Source organism: Diabrotica undecimpunctata, chromosome 2 (genome assembly GCF_040954645.1).
Source record: "Diabrotica undecimpunctata isolate CICGRU chromosome 2, icDiaUnde3, whole genome shotgun sequence".
NCBI lineage: Eukaryota > Metazoa > Arthropoda > Insecta > Coleoptera > Chrysomelidae > Diabrotica > Diabrotica undecimpunctata.
This window is the reverse complement of record NC_092804.1, coordinates 123,951,501-123,971,340: the sequence shown is the minus strand read 5'-3', so window position 1 is coordinate 123,971,340 and position 19,840 is coordinate 123,951,501. Positions and strand designations below refer to the sequence as shown.

The 19,840-nt window shown below is 33.4% G+C and overlaps 1 protein-coding gene across 2 annotated transcripts in view; it reads right to left on the bottom strand.

Annotated features, from left to right (window-relative positions):
• The window catches only part of Keap1 (kelch like ECH associated protein 1), a 160,460-nt gene that overhangs the window by 44,860 nt on the left and 95,760 nt on the right, over positions 1-19,840 (bottom strand). For both annotated transcript variants that reach the window (XM_072523414.1, XM_072523413.1), the window contains exons 2-3: positions 6,652-6,787; positions 848-1,126 (exon numbers count right to left, since the gene is read on the bottom strand). In XM_072523414.1, coding sequence (XP_072379515.1) covers positions 848-1,126; positions 6,652-6,780 — 408 coding nt within the window. In that variant the 5' untranslated portion in view covers positions 6,781-6,787. The remainder of the gene's footprint in view (positions 1-847; positions 1,127-6,651; positions 6,788-19,840) is intronic.

The window sequence follows — 19,840 nt, the reverse complement described above, 5'->3', positions numbered from 1 at the left end:
GGAAAATTAAGCTTGGCTTCCAGTTTTTAGAGATCAAATCTTTGACGACTGAACTATATGTAATTCGACGGGCTTAGGTATATTTGAAAGAAATTGAGTTTCAACGGGCGTTATATCTCCGAAGTCTTCAAGACTTTGTATCGTACCGTAGGTTTCTACAATCTGATAATTAATTTTGGCCTCAAATGATTCACTGCGCAATGTAAAAGGCAGATTGACTTAGCGAATCTCATACCTGACAGTTAGTAGATCAAGCAAGGAAGGAAGATCAGATTTATATACATTATGATGTTATACTTCATTCGCAAAGTGAAATTGTCCACGGGCGGTCGATATTGATTTCAGACAATACTACATTTAGCTCGGAAAAATTATTCTTATACTAAAATGGGATGTAATAACCCAATAATGTTTCAAATAAATCGTGCAAAATAATTTAGAATCCTTCTAATGAAAGTATTATTTTTCTTCTTTAACATACAAAAGAAGAGAAATTTCGACTGCATATTTTTTATTATCAAATATTTTTAATTGTGCTAATATGCAGGTGCAATTTGCGTCATGATTTCCACTGAGTGATAAAATTAATCATTTGCTATGAGAAATGGACAATTTAAACGCGCTTATGTTTGAAAAAGATAGTTTCGAGGACGAAATATCTATGGTGTGTACTATACCTTGCTACATCGAGTATTGGTTTTAGCAAACCAGACGAAGAAATGTTATACTGAAAATTTCCATAATGTCTGAAAGTAAAATATGTTAATTTCCCACAAATAACAATATATCACAATATTTTGGATATGTGCACGGGCACTAAAGTAATCTGTAGTAAACAAATGCTTACCTGAAGCATAGTAGCAGCAGGCAATAATTGACAAACTGTGTTTTCTGTTACTCTAATTCTTCCCGTATACATAAAGTTTATGAGTCTGGCTAAGGCAGTGGCAGAAACGCCTTGTAACCTAACTCTATCCATATCACATTCTTTGAGTCCTCCGGTAAACATAGCCTTAAAATAGGGACTAGCAGCGGCCAAAACCACTTTATGGGCATAGAAAAGGTCTTTCCCTACTTCTAATACTACGTCAGTAAGCATTTGGTGAGCTCGCATCATGTCCATAGACTGAAAAAATTTATACATCAATATATTTTTTCCATATTATTTTCAGTATGTTTAAAAACTATTTAACAAGTGGTTCGTTCACAATTTGAACATGTGGGAAAATGCTCTTAACAAGAGATTGGCTTGTATCAATATTTATAGCATTTCCAAAAAAGACAATAGACATGACTGCAGCGAATATCGTACTAAAGGACTATTATCTCATACAATGGAGCCACTTTTGAAAATAATTTACAAGAGAATCTATAGAAGACTTGAGAGTAAAATATGCAAATGGGATTTGGACAAGGATTTTGCACTAAGGAAGTCCCGTTCGGATTAAATGTTTTAGCACAACCAACGATGCATATCAAAATATGATATGAATCAAAAAGTGTATGCCTGTCTCATAAATTTCGATAAAGTACAACACCACAGGTCTGAACAACCTCCATCTTACATATGTAATGACCATTTACCAATCATATCAGATGAAGTGGAAAAATCAATATCACAGCTAAAAGATGGCAAAGCTCCTGGACCTGACAATGCATATGCTGAACTCATAAAGCTGTTTAACCCATTATGACCTGGCGTTACATACTATATGTAACGTTTGTAGATCCGTACAAAATTCTCTTGTGCGGCCTTAGTTAGGTTATTAGCGGGTAGATGGTGTGATAGGTCAGTTTTCAAAAGCTAGTTCTGTCGTTAGAAGTGAGCTGTGTGTAATAACTTTGAATATATTGTTTATTTTATGTGATTTATTATTGGTGAACATGGCTGATTTGATGGAAACCGGAGTACGATTTGAGTAAGTATTATAAAACCAATTTCTTTTTCAATTATGCAACATTGTATATATATTTGTTTAGCTAATAGTTCTATATACATGCTAGGTTAGGTATTTTCCAAAACTAATGTTCACAGACGTACGCAAAACCGGTGTTTTGTTTGTGCTACAGATATGTAACGCTAGGTTATTATGAAGCCAAAAAATGTTTACAGTATAGATTGATGATTTTATTTTTATTTGTCGTTATATATAATTAAAACAGATATGGAAAAGAAAGTTTAATTTTAGAAGGAATTTGACCCTTCCGGAAACGTTAGAAATAGCATATATTGATTATGCAAAGAAGATATTCATAGAACCACCGGAAAGTCATGTGTTGACAGACGAAGATTCTGCAAACGAGGATACTGGAGGTACTGTGGATCATTTATCACACCGTCAATTGAGAGCACAAGCCGAACTTATATTCTCAGATTCAACAAGTAGTTCTTCCCACTCGACTTTAGATGAACCAACTTGCAGTACATCTGATGAGAATGTAATCATGGAGCAAGTAACGAATAAGCGTGAGAGAAAATCAACATTTATATTGCCAGATAAGACAAATCTCAAAGACAGTATACAAAGGGTCTCAGATGGGGATCTTATAGACAATCACGCCATAACCTTTCCACCGCCAAATTATAAAATAATATCGCGAAATGTTTTGTGTGTGGATATGTTTGAACAATTTATTGATAATGATATAATAATCTACTACAAAACAAGTAAAATAAATATGCTTCTTTAAAGAAGTGTCCTGATCCGTTAATTACAAGAAACTAAATGTTTCATAGGGATTTTGCTTATCAGCGGTTACGATGTTAAACCTTCAGAAAGACACTACTGGGAATCATGAAAAGAGATATGAAAAATACTCTTGTTACTAAAGCTATGAGGCGAGACCGATTTATACAAATTTTACAGTTTGTGCACTGCTCAGACAATAATGCTATTGATGTGTCTGATACAATGTATAAACTTAGACCTTTTATGAACATATTAAAGGAACATTTTTTGAAACAGTTTGTGCCAGTAAAACATATGGATTTTGATGAAGCCATGTTTAAATATTATGGACAACACAGGTGCAAGCAAGTATCAGAGGAAAACCGATTAGATTTAAATATGTGGTGCATAAATACGTGCGAAGACAGACAATAATTCTTTGAATAGATAGGGTAGTTGAAACTAGATACGGAAATAAGCCAGCAGTTGGCTGGCATTAACTGGTGGACAAAGTAGTCCCCCTTTTGAACAGATGTATTTCTCGTGTCATTAGTTTATCAAATATAACCGTGATTGTCATTTAATTCAAAGATTTTTAAACTTATTTTCGTAGTTAGTTTCAACTAATCTTAAAATGTTTCACTGGTGATGGTCCGACTGGACCGAAAACGTTTTGAAAAATTGTAATCCTTTTGGATAAATTTTAAATATTTTTAATAAAATACACCATTATATATTGTCTTTACTTCTAAGTAAAGTTTTTTTAAACTAACTTTACTAAACTATTAAACATCCAACCACTGGGATTTTCCCTTTTTACTTTGATATTAACAAATATTGGAATAAACACCTGTGATCTAAGAATTATTATCAATCTTTACTGGAATCAAAAATAGTCTATTCGTACAGAGGCAGAAGAATCCGATGATATCAAAATCAAACGAGGGATCCGTCAGGGATGTATACTATCACCCCTGCGGTTTAACATATACTCTGAGGAAATCTTTCAAGAAGCAGTAGAGTATGTTGAAGCCGACGACACGGTGGTATTCGCTGACAGTTATGAAGTCCTCTAGGAGCTAATGAATAGAACCACAGAAGTAAGTAAGAGATGTGGACCACGGGAATCAAAGTAGCTTTGGATGTAAGAATGCGAGCTATTTTGTTAGGGTGTATCTTTACGAAGATTTACAAAGACCAGAAAAGGTATTTACGAAAAAGGAACCATATTACTAGAGGATTTTAATGGCAGAATAATACCAGAAAAAAAAACAAAGATTGAATGAGACGTACATAACAAACGAACCAAGAATAAACAACACGTTCTGTAGTCATAAGATTCAACGTAAGTACACATTTTAAAATATCAAAGAATAAAAATCAATGATAAATTTTGGACCCACAAAATATAGCGACACACTATAAGCAGATAATGGATGTAAGAATATTCATCCAGGGCAAATAAAAAATAAAAATAGCATATTCAAAACAGTGCTCAAAACAACTTCTATATCAACAAAGGCTGAGGCAGAGAGGATAGAACTCCGACACTGCTCAGACATACTGTGCGAAGATGCAGGTAGTTTTGTCCTTACACCTTGCCCTAATGCGTTTGTCTCGAGTACCAGTCATAGGTCACTGGTTTTTCCTTTGGGGAACAAGTTTTGTCCTTAGGGAAAATAGGTTCACTTTTCTATACTTTTTTGAAGGACCACCCAGAAATCTGGGACAAACGAAAATTTCGCAAAGAACGTTTTAACAAGTCTATTTAAACAATTACAACTACGTATTTTGGACGCCGATAAGTTGCTGACGACAACCGATTTCCGAAATTTTGTCGTCTTGAATGTATGTGCAAAAAAACTAGAGAACTTGTCGGTGATGCGATTGACACGACTTGAGTAAAAACAAATAATATTCCGACTCAGTTAAACTGTCTGAAGTGCGGCTAGCGCGAACAGGAGCTTCGAGTTCACCCAATAGGTACTGGATTTAAACTGATCTCAACTAAACCCATTGACCCTCGACGTATAGGAAGGATCGGTTTACATTTCGTAACCTACAACTCTCCTTTTATTGGTAAAATTACTTGAGTAGGTTTATAGTCGATAGGAAAGGTTATTTTTCAACTTGGGGTTTTGGGGTTGGGGTTTTTCGGATGACTCAAATCGATAATTTGGAAATTACTAATGATTGTTTCATTGTTATGATTCCTTGACGACTTTAGAAGCTTATGTCTAGAAAGTTTCTACTACTATGTAGTAGAAATCAAACTAAGAGCAAAAATATCGAATGTTAAAAAGCAAAAAGTAGTAAAACCGAGAGATACGATGTTAAAAAGCTTAGAAATCCACACAAAGCAGAGGGGTAAATAGATAAACGTAAAAAACAATACTAAGAACACAAAAGCATAAAGACTTAAGAATGGCGTGTAACAGTACTGAAAGAGATGTGAAAAATCATAAAAAAAGAGCTAATGAGATAATTGGAACAGTTAACGGACAATGAAACGAAACTTGTTTTAACGAAGATTGTGCTGAAATAACAAGAAAAGTATAAAATGCGAAAAAAAGAAGAAATTATGTAGAAGAAAGAAAAGAAAACAAACAAGAATAGAAATGCAAAAACTGGAAATGTTTAACCAGAGACCAGAGGCGAAAAGATTCTACCAGAAATTAAAAAAAAAAATACGAAGAGATACCTAGACTATGTGTACGATAAAGACCATAACTCAGTGGCTAGGTACTGGCTTACCAAGTCGGACCGTCAGGAATCGTTCCCTGCAAACACCAGAAATTTTTCAATTTCTAATTTAACTGAGCCGCCACCGTACTTCGGAGGGTACGTGAACCCGTCGGTCCCCGCTAAGTTCTTCTTCAGGTTCCTTCTTCTACCGGAGGTTGGAAATCATCATCGCTATTTTAATTTTATTGGCAGCGCTTCTGAATCATTCTAATGAACTGCAACCGAACCACTCTCTCAAATTTCTTAGCCAGGATATTTTGCGCCGTCCTGGGTTTTACTTCCCTTGTATCTTCCCTTGCATAATTAACCTAAGTAATACGTACTTCTCGCCCCTCATTATATGACCCAGATATTGAATATTTCTAATTTTAACAGTAAGTAGGCCCCTCTATGTAGGCAGTCGTTAAAACTAAAACCTGAGCTGGAAGGTTACACAATTGGAAGATGTACAATAAGCCAATTGACTGCAGTACGACCGGTTATAACAACAAAAAACTTTCTAAAAAAACTATGTGTAGAAGTAAAAACGGAATAATAATAAATGACACCAAGAAAAAATCCAAAAGAGATTCTGCTGAATGTAGCAGCTTTGGTTGTCAATACTGAAAGAAGAAGTCAACAACAAGAATATACCAACAATTGCGGATTAAGAAACTCTAAGACACATCGTCTTTAATCATACAGATACACAACACACATACTCGATACACGAACACTCTTACACACACAAACGCTTATAGCACATAATAATGCAGAACCCTTAGAATAATACAGACAAATAAAAATATCGGGAGAAGACCACGAAAACGATGGAACAACAACTTACTGAAGGCACATTGAAAAAGAAACAGAGTCATGTCTACATAAAAAGAACAGTCTAAGAAGACTTAGAATAATCAGAATTTAAAGTTCCATAGAGCAAAAATCCATAAATAACATTTTTGGCCACAAATGACACAACCTCGTCAACAACTTTGGCGGTTATACACTCTTTTTAACAAACTTCTTAAATAATCTTTTGAAAACGATTTCCGGAGTGGAAATCAAAATGATAAATTTTTTTAGGTAAAAATGTAACTATCATTACAATCAATAATTGTGGCTTAACCCCATATAAACACAATATTTAACTTGGACATGGTCTATACCGGTGTTGTAATACCGAACCTTAAAAATATCAGTTCTCGTATATACCTAATGTAACTACTGTAAAGTTTAATTAAATATGAATAGTTACCTTCATGATTTCTTTAAGGTAGTCATCGATCATAAATGACATATCCCCCATGTCGGCACTACCACTGTTACTTTTTTGACTTGTCCGCGAGTAGTAACTATTCGTGTAGAATTCATCTTCGCCATCCATTATTAATCTGGAAGAAAAGTAAACGGATTATCGTAACTAATAGTTTCCAAAACTAAAAATAAAAATCCAAGGTTATTTTGGATGGGTATACTTTATAATGTTAATTTATTTTTAAGTGTAATGTCAACTTTATTTTCTTATAGTAGAAAACATACTGCGTAATTAGATATTTAGAAATCATTTAATATGGTTCGTCGAGAAAGTATCAGAAAAAAGAAAGCACAATTGTGATTTTTTTAAATAGTTTTATTACTGGAATTATAATATCACAACACATAATTCAATAATTTACTTATCTCTCCATAATAGCGCTACAGTCCAAATAAAGTTAGCTTTTCTTTCGTTCTGCGATACCTAATGCTAACGTCATTGGCATAGGCGGCAATCGGTATTGATTTATTTGTTAGGAGATTAGCTCTTCCTATATTCAACTATCTTGTTCGGTGCCTCCTTGATTTAATCTGTAACTATTGGAAAGTTCTCAGTGAGGCTCATTTTGTATTGACAGTTGTTGTTGATCTATTGTTGCTTTTACTAGTCGGATGTAATTTTGAAGGATATTAAAGATGTGTAATATTTGACATACCGTGTGTCTGTTAATTGAGTCGTAGGCCTGTTTAAAATCTATGAATATGTTATGGACGCCAATGTCGTATTTCCATGGTTTGTTTCGAATTTCTTTCACTGTGAATAGTTGGCCAATTGTAGATCTTGTCAAATATGTTTAATTAATTATTGGAATAGTTTTTTAAAGATGTAGAAAAAAAACTTTGTAAACTGTGCACAATAGGGTTGTTCGGACTTAATCCAAACTAGCAACAACGCTCCTACGTCTTACCCCTCGTTGCAACACTGCGCTGTCCAAAATTTGACTCTGCAAAAGATTGCACACAGAAATTTGTCTTTTGTCTCTTACGTTTCAACTGCCGAGCGAAGCAGCCACATTGGTGAATCCTCCGATCACGTATTCGTCGACTTAGTGACACAAAAATGTAACTACATTTTTCCCGTTTTGAGATACTTGCACCATTGAACTTACTTTAGTGCTATTGAGTGACACAAAACTGTATCTCTCCGACCACCTAAAACCCCAGTAAGGAGTTTTCGTAACTTAATTTCTTAGCATCTTTTAGTGTCACAGAAATGTAAGTGCTGTTACATTTCTGTGATACTATGTTTTCGTACTATAAATAAGCTGATATTGAGTTACATTTTTGTGGCATTAATTTTATTGCACTGAATGGTGATTGCAGGTAGCGACTGTTTATTTGATAATTTGTTTATTATATTTAGTAGGGCGGTCCGTTGCATTTGCAGTTCTGTTACAGTTGTGAAACACTTGAATAAGTTGATAATTTGTTTATTATATTTAGCAGGGTGGTCTGTTGCATTTCCAGTTCTGTTACAACTGTGAACACGTAAATAAGTGAATCAGTTTTAAGTTAATTGTTGTAGAGATTGTTAAAATAATCGTTATAATACTGTTTTATAATTTTATTATTACACAATAATGGATTCAAGAGGGAAGAATTTAGTTTTGTTAGCTCTTAACAAATCGGTACGAGATGATAAAACACATAGTCATAATTTACCGCTCTCATCACAACTGACATATTCAGATAGTGCCTCCCATGTTTCTACCAGTGAACCTAATGTATCAGGATATGAACAAAGTGAGGATATATTTTTTCGGTGACGATTAAGAATAAGTCACACGTGTGGTGGCCAAAGCCGCAACGTAAATGTATCTGCTATGTTGCTTTACGCTGTTCAGACATTAGAGATTTCAAAAATCGACCATTGCGTTTTTGAACCTGGCCATTCGATGATGGAGTGTGACTCGGTCCATTGTCATATTGAGAAAGCATAAAAAATGTGGACATATTTGACCCCACTGTGTGGTACCCCACTATAAGAATGGTGTCAAAGAAATCAAAATACACTGTACACGAGAGTGGACAGGAAGAAATTTATGACTTCAAAGCTTTTGCCACAATTCTAATAAAAAAACAAAAAAATGGACATCGATGGTAGTAGTATAAATTGGCTAAAATTAACATTGCTGCAGTACAGAAAAGACAATAATAAACATATTTTTTAAATAAAACAAGGAAAATGAAAATTTTCCATGCCAAACTTAACAACGGCATATGAAGGACAAGGGCCAATAAAAGAAGAAAACTATAAGGGTTTAGAAGAGCTGTGCAATAAAGGCATTATTTCCTTCCCAGTATCATCTCTTCTATAAGTCGTTGCTCACCAACAATAAGATCAATCAATCAGATGTGCAAAGTGATTGACATAATTAAATTTATTGATGGGAATAACCACAATATATTTATTAAAAAAATAAACTTTATTGGCGTAAAGCTTACTCTTAATTCTACTACAAAATCATTTGTATTTAAATGGCGTGGTTAAGTTTTCGGACTAATTTATTGTACTTTTAATTATTATACCTACCACTCAGTATGTTCATCTCTCGAAATTTATCGATATTACTCAAATACAAATGACTTTGTAATAGGATTAAGATTAAGCTTTTCTTAAATAAAATGGTACATACATAAGTATCTATAATAACAGACTTTTCAGTTAGGAATACAAAAATGTATCTCCGCTACTTTTTCTAATTGTTAGTGCAAGATTAATAATTCAGAACAAAAAAGTTGAGAATAAACTACAGGTCATTACAAAATGCAAATCATTTTTTTAAAAGCTCTCCTAAAAAGTAGTCATTTTTGAGATACATTTTTGTGTCACTAAGCCGACGTATTGTAAGTTATTGTTATTATGTAAATATTTCTTATACAAAAGCAGAGAGCAAATAAATGGTAATTGTATCATCTATCGAACAATTTAAAATATACTTTTTATAATTGCAATACATTTCTACTGAGTAAGAGTAAAATAAAGTTTTTAAAGTCGAAGGAATAATCTGAAGTAATTATACCTAATTACTTGTACCCAGCCGAAATATTTATTCAGCTACACTTGGACGGTGTTGGAGAAACCCTTCCCGTTTCCAAGGGTTATGACGCGATAATTTTGGAATTTTAGTTTTCCACTATTTTATAGATTGGGCATATAATCCCCGTTTACAGAGGGGACGTTGTCATTACCTGGAGCCATATTATTCCTTTATGCTCGTATTGCTCTTTAACCTCTTTCATCGTCGAGGGTTCTATATTTTCGGTGTCTGGGTTGAAATATCTAAAAATTATACTTAGAGCACGACAAAAATCATTATTCAATTCAGCTTAATCAAATTTCACTGTTTAACTTTTTGTAGAGTTGGGAATAAGGTGTAGTTTTCACAGTTAAAAAATAAATTTTTAAGGGTTGAAATACTCAAAAATTATATTAAGAATATCAAACTATTATTACCTAAATCATCCGATTTAAATTTTATCCTGCTTAAGCTTTTTTTATAAATTTAAACAATTAGGGGTAGTCTTCACCCTTAAAAATGAATTTTTAAGGGGTTGAAATAGTCAAAAATTCTAGTTAGAGTATCAGGCAATGATTATTTAATTCATCTGAACTAAATTTTACTATTTTTAAGCGTTTTTACAAATTTTGGCAATAAGAGGTAGTTTTCACACTTAAAAAATAAAAAGCACCCTTCGGCACAATATAGATTTGGAAGTGAAGGATAAGTTGAACTTCATTCCAAATTTTTATGCAAATCGGTATTTTTCGAAAAATTTGCGAGGTTTTGGCCTATTTTAAGCTTCGTTTCCTGGACTATATTGCCCATCTGTCATTCTAGCTATGTGTCCAGTCTGGCTATCCTTTCGATGACGTCAGTCACCTTGGTTCTTCTGATTTCTTCGTTTTTTATTGTGTCTCGCAGAGTTATCGATCCGTTCTTCTCCGTTCTGAGAGTGTAACTCTCAGTTTGGACTGAGAGGTATTTTCTTCAAAACGTTGACAAAAATCTATTCTTAGCTGCTTTGATGATGTATCATTGTAGTGATTTTTTGGGTTCCTTTATCTTTTCCTTGACATGCAAACAACTTCTAAACAGACTTTTATTATTTTTAAACCTGTTAGCCAATTTTGGAATTTTGTTATCCTAAGGCCACTAAAAATATTGTACAAAGTTTGAAAAAGGTTGAACAGAGTCGTCTACAAAGCTTCAAAATGTGGAGCTCTAATTCGCTCAGCTTAGAATAGTGGAGGGGTACTTTAAAATTCGCACTGTAAAGTATATCTACAAGTAAACAAGTTGCAAAAAAGTATACCACTTTTACCTCCGGGCTTCCCCCTAAAACACCCCTGTATGGGGGTAAAAATGCAAAAAAATCGATTTTCCAAGAATCCGTACGCCGTAGAAAATGAATTTTATAAATAAAAAATGTAGCTGAGATCATTTTAAATAAAAATGTTTATTAGCACTTTTTGTGTAGAATGAACCGTTGTCTCACAAACAACGCTTGAAGCGATCGTCGATTTTAAATGTCAGTTACGCGCGCGAAATCAATGTTCAATAAAATTTGTATTAGCTCGACGGTCTTCTTCTTCTTAAAGTGCCTATCCGTTCCGGATGTTGGCGATCATCACGGCTATCTTTACTTTGTTTATTGCAGCGCGGAACAGTTCAGTGGTAGTCGTGTTATACCACTTTCGTAAATTTTGAAGCCAGGAAATGCGTCTTCTTCCCGGTCCTCTTCCCGGTAAAAGTAGTTCGACGGTAAAAATTCGATATCTTTTGATTCAAGTGTACTATCGACAAAAATCAGTGTGTTTTAAAGGTAAAAAGTTCAGCTTTCGTATGAAATTTTGTATTTTGCCACAAATAAACTTAGATTTTATAAATGTCTTATAAATTATTTTAAAAATAAAGGTGGCGCGATTTTTATCATTTTTTATTATTCCCATGAGATCAATGCAATTTATCCCTTTCATTGACTGGTCACTATAAAGTTTTGATTACTCGAGCCTAACCTTCAAAACCTACAGCATGAAAGTTTAGTTTTTCGACAAGAGAAATCATAAGATTTCCTACTTGGCGAAACTGAATTCAAATCTTTACCACTGTGCTTTCTACAAGTTAAAAAGCAGACAGATTGATGAATTATGATGATGATGAATTAGTCGGCAAGGGAATCTAAAATATGCATTCCACATGCCGTTCCTCATGGTCAAAATTCGTAGTGAATTCAGTTTTTGGAATTCCAAACAGAGCAAAGAAATAAAACATAATGATGGTATTAGATTTTTATTTCGATGAAGGGCAGCGGTAAGACGATTATACGTATTTCAACCTCTTTAGGTCTCATCAGAGCGGCATATGCTGCTGTTCGGAATCGAAACAAAATCTCGACAATTATTGTCCTACGACGGGATAGATTTAGTACCTCTAAACTTTTGTCATCGTTATAGAATAGCAGTTAATAAATAATAATTGATCAACACTTAATAATTCGTAATAAATAAGTTTTATTTATTTTCTCTCACAAATTTCGAACCATTTGATATTTCAAACACTCAACAATTCGTAATATTTTAAGAGTCCCTCGAGTTTCGAATTAGCGAGAGTCGACTGTATATTATTTTAGGAATAAAATAAATTTTTTTCTGAAGACACGAGGCTACTTAAATTTCAAAAACTAGACTATTTTAATTGTACTAATTTGTTATTTTCTGACGTCACTATTATGATTTTAATAAGGATAGTAAAAATATAAATGTATTTCTAAGAATTTGTAGAATTATCTATAATATAATCGTTTAACCTTTTCCAGAACATGTCGTAAAAACATAGACACATGCAATAAAACCATAATACAGTAAAAAAATATCTTCAAATGCTGCACAATCACTCTAAAAATGTGACCTTACAAACACATACTTTGTATATCACAAACCCGTACTATTTATTGGTTTTTACCCAGTAGTATAAAGTGGTTTATGTCAAGTCATTTACCCAAATGATGACGAAGCAGGTTGAAAATTTTAATCGCACTAATTATTTTTTAAATTTTATTTAAATAATCGAAATATTTACCACGAATAACAATAACAGCGTGAGGATTTAAACACATGATAATAAAGCTGTTTGTTTGTGGTTTAACCTGTAGATTTTCAGCATGTGGTATAGCAGTGATTATGTTAAACAGTATAATAAAATCTAAATGACTATTTAATTTCCATGTTTTATGAATAATACTTGAATCTTTGCATACAAATGTTTGAATTTTAATTAAAATTTAGATTAGAGAATAATATACATCAAATGGATAGTTTCGTTGTAGCAGGTGTAAAGACATTATTTTTTTATATGTTATCTCCTCCATGAAGCTTGGACATTATCATGGTAATTCGTATTTTTGATCCCACTGCTGTAACCAGGTCAAAAACTACATCTAAACCAGATCCCCAAATTATGGTTCAACCAGGAAATACGTTTGCTTTTACAACTCTTTCTTCTCTGTATTCTCTCTTGCAATGTTAAAATATTGCATGAAATAATCATGCAAAATATATCATGAAAATTATAATTTTCATGATGTTTAACACTTCCTTTCTTTTTCCATTTATATCAATACTTCAAAATTTGTGAACAAATCCACTAATCTTTTCCGAAGTATTCTTCTGTAAGTCCATATAACATCTTATAGGTATTTAAGCCCACTATGATATACCTGCTGCAGAGTACCTTTTCATTTAGTTGAATGTATTTCTTGTTGTAATTTCTTCATTCTTCTTCTTCTTGACACCATAAACCTGGATGGGTCTTTGCCTGTCTGGCTATGTAGCTTTATTCAGACTTCTTCTGTGTCTGAATAGAGCTCCTTCTCTTAAGTTGATAGTTTTTAGATTTCTACGTCATTCAACCATCGAGTTCTGGATCTTTCTTTTTTTCGTCTTCCTGTCAGTTTCTTCCTATATTGATTTTTCTGATGACCGCCTTAAGAACTAGGTTGAACAGCATGGCTTATAGTGCACCTCCCCGTCTCTCTCCCACATTGATGTCAAATAGAGGAGTTAGTTCTCCATCTACGAGTCTAATATATTTGTTAGGTACGTCCAGGTTTCGAATATCTTCCAAAACTTTGTTTCTCTTCACACTAACAAACGCTTGTTTAAGTCTATATACATATTATAGTTCAACCTATTCAGATAGGTACATTTATTTCCCAAGAGCAATGAAAATAATAATAATTTAAAAAACACTTTAAATATTCAAAATGCTCGCTAAAGTTCACATTTTCATGTGTAAACCTATTAATTTATAAACTAGTCTAGTGAGAATAAAAACTTTAACTTATGTATTGTGTAGATACACAACAGTATCCGTGGCGCATTCTGGAAAAATTGTGACGTCAGTCTAATGTAAAGGATAAGAGCTGACGCCATAATTTCAGTAGATTTGGGGAAATTTTATTAACCTATTTTTTAACTGTAATGATTTATTTCTCCTTTCAACAAACTTTTTTTGCCAAACTTGTTATGTATGAATTAGAATAACAAGTTTTTTTTTAATTTGCAAAACTATACAGGGTGTCCCATTTAAATTAAGTAAGTTGAGGGGTGCTTCCGATCAAACGGGAAGTACAAGTAGTAACAAAACATATGGTGTCAGATGCGTTATGTGTCATTGTACTTGCATGCAAAGTTTCATGGATAGCGTCTGTTTTGTTTTGAAGATATTTAGTTGGTCCCATACTTTATCCCAAACCTGTATATTTGCTGTATAATACCAATTGCTCATTCCTGTAGCATTCGCTGGTTTGTCCATATTAATGTTATTTAATAATGGATTCTTCCCCACAGTTCTGATCCCCTGTTTTTTAATAATGCTGCCAAAATCCCGTCCATCACTGGCGCTTTATTATTTTTAAATTTCTTTATTACATGTATCACTTCTTCATTCTTCATAACTCGGATTATCAATGCGTTGTTCCGCAGTGTAATATGTTGTCTCGTTTTCTTCATTCTCATCCATCTATTTATAATTTTTTATATTTGTTTTATTTTTGTTAGTAGTTCTTCGTCCTTGTCTTTGAATAATTTCAGTCTTGGCCTAAATAACCGTGCTTCCTTTTATTCTTTTGTAGAATTTTATGCTTTTGTGTCTGTTGTAGCGTCGTTTCTTAGAAAACGGTTCATTCTATACAAAAAAATGCTAACATTTTTGTTTAAAATTATCTCAGCTACATTTTCGAGCTTCTCCCCCTCTCCTCCGATTGGGAGTTTTAGTGGGAAGCTCGGGGGTAGGAGTGGCAAACTTGTTTGCATGCAAAAAAGTTTACCACTTGTATCCCAGGTCTTCCTCCTAAAACTCTCTAAGTAGGGGAGAAACGGAAAAAATCGATTTACCAAGAATCTATACGCCGGCGTCGTAGAAAAAAATGTTAAATTTAAAAAATGTAGCCGAGATAATTTTAAACAAAAATGTTAATTAGCACTTTTTATGTAGAATGAACCGTTCTCTTAGTGCCCTGTTATACGAGCGCTAATGTTGTCGCGTTAGCAGCGCTGCGTTAGCGTCGGCATGGAGTAAATTATACGAACGGCATTACCCTTCATTTAATTTACTCCATGGTAGTGCCATTGTCCGGTTGGGCCGACGCTAACGCAATGCTGCTAACGCGAGATTAGCGCTCGTATAATAGGGTCCTTAGAAACAACTTTTAAAACAACAAAGCGACCGGTGAGATTTTCAATGAAAGGTACGCGCGCGAAATCAATTTTAAATAATATTTATACTGTAAAAATTCGATATCTTTTGATTACAGTATCTTATCGACAAAAATCAAAATGCATTTTAAAGGTGAAGAGACCCAGCCTTCATATACAATTTTGCATTTTGCCTCAAATGAAGTCAGTTTCTATAAAAGTGTTAAATAAATAAACGTTTAGCGATTTTTACCATTTTTTATGAGATTTCATGAGATCAATCATATTTATTACTTCCATTGACCGGTCACTATGGAATTTTCATTATTATATGCCAATCTTCAAAACATATAGCCTGAAATTTCGATTTTAAATTTTGGCAACAAATGTGAGGCGTTTGAAGCCAGATATTTACAATAAATATGACAAAAACTAATTTTAATAATATTCTGTTCTTTATTCGTCTCCTCCTCCAACGCTGCTAGCGAATTGTTAATAATACACTTGCCACTAATGCTATTTTACTGAGATTCATGTTTAAACTGATTCTAATCGGTGTCAGCAATCCGTGTTTCGTTTACGCGGCTGACGAACCACCGGTGTCGCACACCAGTCGCTTCGTCTGAAAGGGTACTTAGAAATAATCTTTTGCTGTTGTTGCGTTTTCTGACCGTTATAAACATTTATAACACGCACTACGCACAACGGGCTTAAGTAAGCGACGTGAAGCAGATTGTCCCTAACGTTGCATGTCACGGGCGTTGTACGTTGTACTTTCGATATCGTCTTCTGCAGTTGCTAGTTATGACTGTTTTGTCTTTATAGTAGGTGCAACGAGTTTAACGGGACGACGTGAAACGGAGTGTCTTAACGTTATAAGTGTCCCGAGGATTATATGCTATTTTTATTGAACAAGTGAATTGGCATTGAGTAGACAAATATGTTAAAACTAAAGGAACATTTTACTAATTTAATATAAAGACCAAATGGGATTCCCTCTGTGCAATTACCAGCTACTGTAAAAAGATTCTGAATACATATCCAATTTATTTATCTGCATCAAGCGAACTCAAAAAAAATTTAGCAAGAGAGGGACATTTTCCAATCGACTTATTTGATGCATTCCAATCGACTATGATCTTTGGTAACTGCAAAATTTTTAGCCCCTTTGTTTTTGATGGACGGATATGAATAAGCAGAACAGTATTAATTTTTTTTATATCACTTATTCGCAGGTTACAAATTTCCAATATTTCATTCCTTGCAGAAACAGAAGCTATTAGCGTAGTCCAGTCGTCAGAGATTTGACTCCTAAAAATTATACGAACAAGCTGAATATTGCCGAGAACTAATCTGAGATAATTTTCAACAAAAATGTTTATTAGAACTTATTGTGAACCGTTCTCTCAGGTATCGACAAAAATCAAAATGCGTTTTAAAGGTGAAGAGTGCAGCTTTCGTACGCAATTTTTGTATTTTGCCGCAAATGAAATCAGTTTTTATGAAGCTGTTAAATAAATAAAGCGTTGCGCGATTTTTGCCATTTTACGATTCTCGTGAGATTAGTGTTGCCCAAATGCAAGAACAAGACGAGACTTAGACACTCTTGGTCTTGGTCTTGCGCCAATACATCTGGTCTTGGTCTTGGTATTGCACTCCCGGTCTTGGTCTTGCAGCAAGAGTCTTGCAAGTCTACAATTAGCCTATTGCTATTTATTAAACGTTACTTTAGAACAACGTAACAGAGTAAGTACATTTTATGCTTGAATTAACATAGCCATAATAAAGACCAACCAAATTAATAAATGTCTAAACAACTGACAACGGGTGGGGTTTGAAGCCACGATTTAAGCGATCCGTGCTTATGCTCTAACTAACTCAGCTGAAATATCTACCATGCCCCACGGAAGTCAATATGTTTCTTAATAAATGTTTGCATTTACTAAGCTTACATGTGCTAAAACATGGTAAAAACTCAAAAAAAAAACAAATTAATGACATAAGCATGTCTATATTTTAAAGAACATTTTCTGCCTAGAAAGGGATTGATGGACATGATGGGCAAAAAATCCACATACATGTATCAAGGGCACAGATTTTTTAGGTGATAAGATAACAAACTATAATCCAGTTATTAAAGCAAAATAAATGTTTTTACCAATCTTATTTCTACTTTTATATAAAAAACTAACTTGAAAAAATAAAGAATAGATAAAAAAGCAATGATAATCAAACGAAGTTATTTTAAATTAAGGAGATACCTACTTAATAAATACATTAATTTACCAAAATAAATTAGTAGTTACAATATATGTAATTGGTAATAAGGTAATAAGTAAGTATATTTTTTTACATGTCAACTTTTCCCAGCGGTTATTAAAAAACTTGTGATATCTCCACCGAATTTTGGTTTTTCAGAAAGAAATCTTTGTAATTCCTTTTTGTGAAAAAATATTAGATGCTTCCTTAAATTTGACGTGTTTCTGTTGTTCATTTTCATTTTAACCTTTCTATGTAGACACAATTTACACAAAGCAATTTGGGATGCATGAATTATTTCGAAAAACCTCATCAAATTTGCTTTTAGGTCTTTCAGTTTTGGTCTTGCTAAAATTAGGCGGTCTTGGTCTTGCAAAAACGCAAGATCAAGACTGAGACTGCAAGACCAAGACCGATTTTGGGCAACACTACGTGAGATCAATAAAATGTATTATTTTCATTGACCGGTCGTAGTAAAATATCCATTGCTGGAGACCTGTCTTTAAAACCTATAGCATAAAAATTTGATTTTGATTTTTGGCAACAAATATGAGGCATTTGAATTATGACTAAAAACGCAGAATTTAAACTTTTATATTACAAATGATAGCACGTCACGGGAAATGACTCCAAGAAGAGTTATTAGGGTATAATTTATAGCAGAAGTTAAGTACGTTTGAAAAACCTACTAAGGTAATTAAAAAAGAGCAGTTTTAAACGTTTTAGATCATTTGTAATGTGAAAGTTTAAATTCAGTGTTTTTTTTTAAACATATTTTATTTCAAATGCCTCACATTTGTTGCCAAAACTAAAAACTAAAATTTTATGCTATAGGTTTTGAAGATTAGGTTCTAATTATGGAAACTTCATAGTGACCGATCAATGAAAGGGATACATTATATTGATCTCATGAGAATAATAAACAATGGCAAAAATCGCGCAACGTTTATTTATTTAACACCTTTATAAAAACTGCGGCAAAATACAAAAATTGCATACGAAAGCGGCACTCTTTGCCTTTAAAACTCATATTTTTTGTCGATAGAACACTCGGATCAAAGATACTGAATCTTTACCGTCGAGTTATACAAATTTTATTAAGCATTGATTTGGCGCGCGTAACTGACATTCAAAATCGCCGATCGCTTCAATGGTTGTTTCTGAGAGAACGGGCCATTCTACACAAAAAATGCTAATACATGTTTTTGTTCAAAATTATCACATTCTTTATTTGAAACATTTTTTTCTATGGCGTACAGGACAGACTCTTGATAAATCGATAAAAGTGGTAAACTTTTTTGCATTTTTTTAGAGTCCAAAAATAGACATTTTTGTTAAAATCAGCTTGTTCGTATCATTTTTAGAAGTTCAGTGGCATGATCATCTCTGATGACTGGAGTAAGCAGGACCTTGGGTGTTTTTTTATAAACGTTTCCAATGTTTGCACTAATTATCACAAAAATATTGGCACTTTAATTAAGAATAATGAACTACCACATTATTTGTAACTAAACATAGAAATCGATATGCCAACATGTGTATGTGAAATCAAGTTCTACAAGTACGTTAAAAGTAAATTGTATTAATAATTAACGAAGCGTAGCAATTTTTGTATGCATTACGCAGTAAGTTAGTTCTATTTATCATTATGATGCAGTTATAATAAAAAAATAATTTAATTTGTAGGATTTACCATGATATTGTGAAGGCTAGATTGAAAACTTAATTACTATCTTCTTCTTAGAGTGCCTGTCCGTTCCGAACGTTGGGAAAAAATCTAAAAAACGTAGGGTAGGCTATGAGTTACACAATTTCTTTAGTTTGGATTTTAGTTGTCGAAACATGGTTTTTTATCTATATCTAGCCATAAATCGGTTGGTGAATATTGCTATCAGACTTTTGCTGGTTATCACTGTGTTCGTTTTTATTGATATTAAGGTCTACTCCAGGCCATTCTGAAATTTCTACGTACGACAGTATATTCTTAGGTAGGACAGTATTTTCAGTGTATCGAAAATGATTAATAAACATACTCATCATCCAGCCTCAAGAGTCCACTGCTGAACATGGGCCTCTTCCTCATGTTTCCAACCCCGTCTATCTTGTGCCGCTCTCATCCAGTTTTTATTGAGTCTTCTTAAATCGTCATTCCATCTTGTAGGTGGTCGACCGA